Source organism: Gossypium arboreum, chromosome 12 (assembly GCF_025698485.1).
Source record: "Gossypium arboreum isolate Shixiya-1 chromosome 12, ASM2569848v2, whole genome shotgun sequence".
Lineage (NCBI taxonomy): Eukaryota > Viridiplantae > Streptophyta > Magnoliopsida > Malvales > Malvaceae > Gossypium > Gossypium arboreum.
The window spans coordinates 75,232,197-75,241,427 of record NC_069081.1 but is presented as its reverse complement, the minus strand read 5'-3'; the positions used below and the strand labels follow the sequence as shown (position 1 = coordinate 75,241,427).

The 9,231-nt window shown below is 31.7% G+C and overlaps 1 protein-coding gene across 1 annotated transcript; it reads right to left on the bottom strand.

Annotated features, from left to right (window-relative positions):
- Positions 1–2,795: 2,795 nt before the first annotated feature.
- Positions 2,796–8,837, bottom strand: LOC108478259 (probable serine/threonine-protein kinase At1g54610). The gene is made up of 7 exons (XM_017780697.2): positions 8,207–8,837; positions 7,848–8,132; positions 7,381–7,698; positions 7,053–7,274; positions 5,689–5,780; positions 5,459–5,570; positions 2,796–3,284 (listed from the first exon to the last, which is right to left on the bottom strand). The coding sequence occupies exons 1-7, from the start codon at positions 8,534–8,536 to the stop codon at positions 2,973–2,975; spliced, it is 1,671 nt and encodes a 556-aa protein (XP_017636186.1). The 5' UTR covers positions 8,537–8,837; the 3' UTR covers positions 2,796–2,972.
- Between the last annotated feature and the right edge of the window lie 394 nt (positions 8,838–9,231).

The window sequence follows — 9,231 nt, the reverse complement described above, 5'->3', positions numbered from 1 at the left end:
GAATAAGACCATGGTTGAAAGATACCATGGAAACGTGACATGAAAAGAATAAGACCATGGTTGAAAGATACCATGGCAACATGACAGAAAATGAGTAAGACCATAGTTGAAAGAAACTATGGCATCATGTCAAAGATAAATAAGACCGTGGATGGGAGACGCTATGACATCTGTTAAACAATTGATATTCAGGTAGTATGTATCAGATGACGAATAGTTATATGAAATTGTTGTGTGAAATGTTTACAAGAGCTGGTCACATGGAAATATATGTACAAAATAGTTGTATGAAATAATTATGAAGATAGATAAACGAAATAAGTATAAGTACGTGGAATATAATTTATGTTAAGTTTGATATAAACTACTACCGGAATAAATATACATAAAATATATGGAAATGATGGAGTATGAAATATTGATATAATGAAATGAATGATATATACTTATGAAGAAACGGTAAGAGAATGATATGTTTCATGACATGTACATATATGATTATCTTTGATATGTTGATACAAGAAAATTATGTAGGTAAAGACAATTATTAAACTCAAGTGTGACATGTCGAGAAAATAAGTATATCAATGTTGAATTTATATGAAATATATACTAGTATACTAACAATGTTCTGTTTGATGCTTATACAAGTGTCAAGCTGTTGATTGAATGGTAATATATTTATTTATATGATACATTGAATCGATAAATATTTAATTGAATTTTTTTAGGTGATCTGTAAATTCTAGTAATGCTCTGAAACCCTGTTTCTATGTCAGATACGGGTTAAGGGTGTTACAAGAATCTCTCTTCAACAAAACAGTCATACCTTTTTCCCTCATATGACCAAGTTGCCTTCGCTCCAAATGAGTTGACTTCGACTCCGTAACGGACGAGGGACATCTGATTTTACCGGTCACTTTAGAATCTTCCAAAATATAAAGGCTGTTAGTACTTTTACTTTTAACAAAACGAGAGCTCCATGATATATTTTAATGTTGCTCGACTCGATGTTGATTTTGCATCCTTTCAAGTCTAAAATACTCAAAGAGAGGAGATTCTTTCATAAATCAGGTACATACCTGACATCTAAGAGTGTCCTAATCGTCCCATCGTGTATCCTAATTTTAACAGTACCAATACCAATTACCTTACTAGATGAATCGTTTCCCATGCGCACAAGTCCACCTTCAACTGAATTTTATGTAGAGAACTATTCCTTATTGGGACACATGTAGAAAGAACATCTTGAATCTAAGATCCACTCGGATGTAAGCTTGGAGTTATCGCTCGTTGACACTAACAAGAAATCATCACCGTAAAATTTGCACCAGCTACATCTTCCTTGTTAGTCTCAGCAACTCTTTTATTTCGCAGTTTATAACAATTTATTTTGACGTGACCTAACTTTTTATAATAGCGACACATTTTGTCTTACTTCTTTGATGCTACCAAAACGGAAGCTTGCCTATCTACCTTGTTATCTGAACCAAACTCATTTTTGAATTTGTCTCTACTCAATAAATGACCCTTCATATCTTCAAATGAGAGTTTGCCTCTACTCAACAAATGACCCTTTACATCTTCGAATGAGAGTTTGTCTCTGCCATAAATCAAGGTCTCCTTGAAAGACTTGTATGAAGGGGGTAAAGAGAACAATAATAGCATAGTCTGATCTTTATCATCAATCTAAACCTCAACGTTCTTTAAATCATTTAAAATAGTAATAAATTAACCGATGTGATCTCTAAGAAGCTTACCTTTGTTTATGCGAAATGTAAATAAACGTTGTTTCAACACTAAATGATTAGCCAGAGACTTAGTCGCATAAAGAGTTTCTAGCATTTTCCACAAGGTAGATGAAGTCTTCTCCATCAATACCTCCTACAATACCGTATTCGTGAGGCACAACTGGTTTTTAGACAAGGCCTTTTTATCAAGCTCTTCCCATTCTGTTTGATTTAGATTCTCGGCTTTTTCCCGGTAACAACTTTTTTCAGGCAGATTTGAACTAAAATTGTCATCATCCGAACTTGTCACAGATTGAAATTTGTGACACCATCGAACTTCTTAATTTCAAACCTTGTTGTTGTCATCTTTGAACGAGCTGATTTACTAAAATTGAACTAGCTCTGATACCACTTATTAAGGATCAACCCGATTAAACAACGAATAAGTAAAAATAGTGAAAGAAATTGAGAAATTGAACACACAAATTTAACGTGAAAAAATCCCTTCAAAGAGAATAAAAGACCATGGGTAAAGACAATTATATTATAATGGCAAAAGAACGAAAAGTATAAAAGATGAAGATAAAAATTAAACCCCAAAAAACTCGAAAATAAAGAACACTCAAAACATAAACACAAAATTCTTTAATAGCGTTATGAGTCCTAATCTCTAAAGGAGTGTTTTTTCTAAGGTTGTAAAAGAGCCTATTTATATGCTAAATCCATAGGTCAAATAATAATAAAATAACCTAGACTGATTAAAGTTTGATTAAAATAAATAAACAAAATTTAAATTGAAAATTATTTCTCAAATCTTACTGAGATAAGAGTCAAACTCAACAATGTCATTAAAAAATACTTCACGTCATTGAAGGTTTATAAGTCAGAGTAGTGATGCTCAAATAGGTGGTAAGCACAAGTATTGAAAGCAAGAAAAATGAAAGAGTTCAAATATTTCTTCTACAAGCTTGCTCCAAGTTTGTCAACTCATGCATGAAAACCTGTTAAGGATTGTAATATCGAAAACTAGATAACTCAAACACAATAAAACTATAACATCAAATATTTCTTACATAAATGTTCTGAATAACTTTTATTTCATTACATGAATAAACAATAGGACAAACAAGGTTCGTTTATTTATTTATAACCAAATCACAAAGTAAAATTTTAGGCATAAAGCTGAATAAATTACTAACTCATATTCCATAACACAAACTCAAGCGAACGAACCCACTCTTTTTATTCCACACCAAAAGGCTTTGATATCTTGTCAGGATCAAATGTTCGGAAATCCCATGTAGAGAAAGACCTGCGATATTGAGGATTGCCAAGGTTGTTTTTCATGATATCTGTAATAGAAGCCTGTAAAAGAGTGAAATTTTGAATGTTCTGAGTAGCATTAGGATGAGCTTCGGTTCTTGGAGCTATTTTCGCATTGGAACGTAGAATCGGAGAGAGCGATGTAGGTAAGCGTTGTTCATTATGTTTGATTGGCTTCACTCTAAAGGAGCTTTTTGCATTATTACATGACTCATTTCCTTTCTGCTTCTCCTGTTAAGATAAAAAGAAAGACATTCAGTGAAGATTTAGCTGTAAATTACATGGCCAAAGGATGCATGGCAATCATTTTACCTTTTTATCAAACAGATAACAGTCTCAATTGGTCAGTTGAAGAGAAATCAAAACGGAGGGGAAGTTTAGTTTATGTCACGGTGTCAATATGCAGTAGTTATTTGAGAGAAGTGCCTAGAAGAATGAATTTCAGAGGCTTCTCTTGAAGGATCATACATACATACATACATACAATCAAAACGGATGGCATGATGATCAATTTATCCCTAACGTTTAATCTTTTTGTTACCTTGGTCTTAATTTTTTTCTCAACTTTCAAAATTTAGTTAGATTACATTTTTTTAGATAGAAAAATTGACTACACCGTGAAAATATTAAAGACATGTGATAATTTGTGTAACTACCCAAATGTGCTTTATAAAAAATTAAAAATAAAAACAAATAAAAATTATTAAAATACAACAAATTTATAAAAAGTTTATAATATATTCTTTTAAATATAATTTATGTTAACAATAAAGTACGTGTAACTGTAATTTAAATTCCAACATTTGTGCTATTAAAATTTTAAGGGTTGAATAACTTTTTGTTTGTAAAAGATAATGAAAAAAAATCTAAAGTGATAAAATGGAAAACTTTAGTGCAAGTGCCATTATAGAATATATATATATAATGATTCGATACTTAAAAGGAGAAAATATCAGGGCTAGGTTCATGAAGTTACGCATTTTGTGAGCATATTATTTAAGGGTGAGTAAAATTCGATTCAACTCGAAAAAATTGAAAAAAATTTAAATTTCGAGTTAATCGAGTTATTCGAGCCAACTCGAATTTTTTTTCGAATTTCGAGTTTGAATCGAGTTGAGTTTTTGCATTTGAATAACTCGAATAATTCGAATAATTCAAATATCAAAATATAATATTTTACATTTTTACCCTAAACTCTCAAACCTTTTTATTTTTCCTCAAAACTTTTACTCCTTCTCGCATTTCCGCCAAAATATTTGCTCCCCTCCTATCCTAATCCCCCCCTCTATCCAAAATTTATTTCCCACCAAAATTTTACTCTCTCATTTACTTTTCCTTAAAATTTTACTCCCCAAAACCCTTAAAACTTTTTATTTTCTCCCTAAATTTTTACTCCCTCCCACTTTCCCCCCAAAACTTTTACTTCCTTCCCATCCCACTCCCCATCTACCCCAAACCCATCCCCCCTATTTTTTTTTTAATATTTTTCCTCCAAAATTTTACTCTCCCTATCTACTTTCCCTCAAATTTACTCTTCAAAACGTTTTATTTTCCCCTAAACTTTTACTTCTTAGTCTTTACTCCCAAATAAAAATCAAAATTATCCAAAAATCCCTAAACATAAATAGTAATAATTTTATTTATATCTACTATTTATATTATTAAATTAAATTTCAAATTTTATATTATTTATATTATTGAATTGTTTAGTCATATTGAATATTTATATTAAAATTAAATTATTAATGATGCTATAAAATATTCGTGTTAAAATTTTATATCAAGATCAATTTCACATTTTATCTTTAAAATAACTTTTATTAAAAATCACATTTTACATTTAAAATATTTTTAATTCCAAAATATATAGTGACAAGAATATGAAGATAATTGAAACAACTAAGCAAGCAAAGAAGCTAACCCGTATATAAAAGATTAATAAATAAATTATGAGGTGATGAAAGGTAATCAAAAAATTGATTACGATAGATAAATTTTATTACGATTGGTGACAGTGGTTATAAGGACCCAAAATTATTTTTTAAAATTTAACTCGAACAAATATATTCGATTCAATTCGATTCGAATTCCATCTCACTCGACTCAATTCGAGAAAATTTTAAATCAAATTAGGATGATAAAATATGATTCGTCAACTCGATTAACTCAAAATTTTTTCATTCGATTCGATTCGATCAAACACTCACCCCTAATATTACCTATTAGACTAATGTTGTCCAAGTTGCCAGTTAAATACTCTTTTTTAATGCTGACATGTTTGACTTGACACATGATGACCTAATAGAGGTTAATTCAGCCACATCGTCCATTGGATTAAGTTGGTTGATGGAAATAAAGTTTAGGTTGTATATGAATTTGCATTAAAACTGAAATATAAAATTTACCTCCCTGGAAGTATCAGTATCATCTTTCTTTTCTACCGTCATTATTAGGTCCTTTGTCTCATCACCTTCCTGTTTCTTTCTAGAAGATAGCTTTGTTTTTGATGTTCCGTGCCTTCAACGTGAAAACCCACAATCAGTTAATTCCAAATTCTCCCCCATTAAAAGCATAAGCAGTAAATTAATAGCAAGGTAATAATAAAACAAATTCTCATATTTAAAAGCTAAAGTACTTCTTTCTATCTTTGGCTTTATATGGTTCTTCCTCCTTGTATATTACTGGTAGATCTGAAAGGTCACATGCCAATGGACTTGAAGTAAAGAACTGCCAACAAAACATAGAATGGAGCACCAAATCAAGATTCTGTTTATATATTGGTATCCAATAAATATATTAAGTCTCAATCAAATTCAAATAAACTTTTAATTAGACAATAGTATTTTTTTTCCATTTAGAACATTTTTGCCTGATAAGTTAACTTAGATACTTAATATTTTATATGAAAATTTACTTATGCTATAAGCTATTTTTATTGAATTGATAAAAATTTTTCTAAAGTTGATGTGACTTTATGAAATATGAATTAACATGGATGATATTGTTTAGGATCGAACCCAAGATATTTTGCCACAAGACATAATACTTTTACCGTTAGGCATGAATTTTGTTATGCATTTAATCTATCCATTCCATGCTTGACAATGTTATAAAGATTAAAATTTATGGTACTTTTATAAAATTTGAGATTTAATTTTGTATTTTAAAATTAAAATTTAATCATCTACTTTTTCAATTTAAAAATCCTAATTCAATCATTATGATCGGTAGTAGTTTCCATTAAAATTTATCAACTTAACATGTATATTTCCCATCAATTGCATGCTATGTCACATGAAAGCAACTAATCAACATGTCAAATTGATAAATTTTGACTAAAAGTACTTATAATTTTAATGATAGGACTAAGATTTTCAAAGCAAAAAAGTAGGAATGGTTCATTTTTAACTTTTTAAATGCAAGAGCTAAATCTTAAACTTTGTCAAAGTAGAGGGACTAACCTCAAATTTTATCCTTTTATAAAATTAATTAGAGTTAGCATGCATCACGGTGTCATTTGATATTTATTTAATATCAAAATTAATTTTTTATAAATATTTAAAATCTAAAATTTCGACTAGTTTCCAAAGCTATTTGATTTTCGAATCGAAATTTTTAACCTTCATTTAAATGTCTCTAACAGCACCAATTACCAGACTTGTTGGTATAAAAAGATTTAAGAGCAGCAGACAAGTCGGTAAAAAAAAACTCTGCCTGTTTAAGCCAACCAAAAGCGAATATGCAGAGGGTTAAAGTGAGAATTTTACTATATTTTTGGAGCTAAAATGAGATTTTCACTACCATACTAGGGCTGAAATGCGAGCATAGGTTTTTTTTTTTTAACGAAAATGGTCAAAGGACTAACCTGATGGATAAAAATGAAAGTAGAGGGCAATGTGATTGAAAAAAATAGTAACCATGTGAGAATTTCAGGGGCAAAAATAGGTATGAAACCTTAAATTAAATGTATAAATATATAAAGTGGTGTTTTGAGCTTACTTCCGTTTGAAGAGCAGAAGCTGCGGTGCCACGATATGAAGGGTCCAGATTAAGAAGCATTGTGAGGAGGCCAAATGAAGAGCTGGGAAAGTCTCCAAATTCTTCGTAATATCCAGGCTTGTAATGCTGCGGCGGCCGGAAGCTTGCCGGTAGCTTCATCTTTTTCCAATACTCTTCTGAGGGTGAACCGCAAAGCTTGAAAATTCGATGAAGCTGCTCAACCTGCTCAGAAGTTTAACTTGTCAGCAACACGGTAGCTCAAAAAATAAATATTCAAAGCATCGTCTGTGAGGCTAAATAGAAATGATGTGAATGATAAGTTTTTTACCTCAGTCCTCCCCGGCATAATTGGTCTTCCAGAAAACATCTCAGCTAACAGGCAACCTGCACTCCAGAGATCAACCCCAACACCATAATCTGTTGATCCTAACAGTAGCTCTGGAGCTCTGTACCATAGTGTTACAACCCGGCTGGTGAGGGGTCGTTTTGGTTTAGGGTTGAAAATATTGGCAAGCCCAAAATCTGCTATTTTCAGCACCCCATTCCTATCTATCAACAAGTTTGAACCTTTAATGTCTCGGTGCAATATTCCTCTTTCATGACAGTGCTCCAGTCCTGATAGCAGCTGTTGCATATAACACTTTATCTGCATCATAAACACAAATATGTAGACCTTGTAATTTCCTAAAAACATTTGATTATATCATTTATTATCTATGCTTGTACGTCACTTTTCACATATATTACTCCAGCCCCATTTCTTCTTTGATCATAAACACAAAAGGTTGAAATTACCTGGGGTTCAGTAAGCCGGTCGCCTGGGCGGGAGATAATTTTGCTCAAGTCAGACTGCATGAAATCAAAGACCAGATAAAGACTGTACTGCATCCTTGAAGTGGCTAGTCCTTCAAGGCTGATAATATTTGGATGGTTGAGCCTCTGAAGTATCATAATCTCTCTTGCCATAAATTTAACACTCTCAGGCTCTGCTGTGTTGAAACGGACCTTCTTCAAAGCAACAATCTTCCCGGTGTCCTTGTCCCGAGCTTTGTACACATTGCTATAAGTTCCTTGCCCTACCTGCAGCACAACATGATCAAACGGGTGCCCATGGCATTTTATACGTTCAGTTTCATGAATTTGGTAGTACATACCTTGGCAAGCTTATCATAGGAATCGGCACTCTTTGGGACCAAACCAGACAAAACCTCAAAAGGAACATTATCAACAAGCCATTTAGGCCATCCGTCAACCACCTGATCGTCACCAACAATCTTCTTCGACGCATTCTTTTGCGAAACATTTGCATTAGCATCATTACTCCTCACTGTCTCCCCTTCGCTGTTAACCACCTTTTCGCCATTTCCAGCCACACCACCTTCCTTCTCTCCTCTCTTAGCAGCATACCCATGTTCTTGCTTCAACTTGTCCAGTCCCCGAGCCGGTGAGTAGGTTGAAGCATACTTGCCTTGAACACATCCCATAACTGCTCAATGCCTCAGATGATGCTCGCGGGGAATCGAAGCATGATCCGGTGATTGCTATGTACTGACATTGTAGTAATAAAGATTATTTTGATGAAAAAAATGGAACGGTCTATTGGAATCTGAGAAAAGAAAGGGAAAATGGCTTAGCTAGCCGACCTTTTGGGCGGCATTTGGTTGGAATTTATGGTAAAAATAAAAAGAAATAGGACGCCTTTGTTTTTTATGATAATAATTTCAGCCTTTTCTACTCCATTTTCAATGCAATTGGTCTGTGTTAACAAGGAATGTAGTATACTATTGGAATATTATTATTTTATCAACTTACACTCAAATAACATATCTCTGGTAGTGTTTGGTAAGATGAATAGTAATTTTTAAAAATTTAATTAATTGGAATATGATTTCAACTACTATATCTAATTTTTTTTAAAATTTAATTATTCATTGAGAATTACTATTTATGAACATGACAATATGATTCTTATAATAAAATGTGTGAAAATTACTTATTAAAAGTTATAATAATAAAATTAACCCTATTTTATATTAATTTAAGCTATTAATCTATTAATAAATATAAAATAAAAAGAAATTATTGTCTTTTCATTTGTTCTACTACTTGATTTTTTGTATTATTTCAATGAATTCTTCATAAGTATTATATATACATAATTTTTTAATTTATTCAAAAA

Bases quoted from the DNA above. Each gene is read 5' to 3' on its own strand.
- LOC108478259 (XM_017780697.2), bottom strand. From the start codon at position 8,536: ATGGGATGTGTTCAAGGCAAGTATGCTTCAACCTACTCACCGGCTCGG. The intron at 7,699-7,847 runs GTAATTTCAACC...TTTATGATGCAG, and splicing joins ACCGGCTTACTGAACCCCAG to ATAAAGTGTTATATGCAACA. The intron at 5,571-5,688 runs GTACTTTAGCTT...TTCACGTTGAAG, and splicing joins AAAGCCAAAGATAGAAAGAA to GCACGGAACATCAAAAACAA.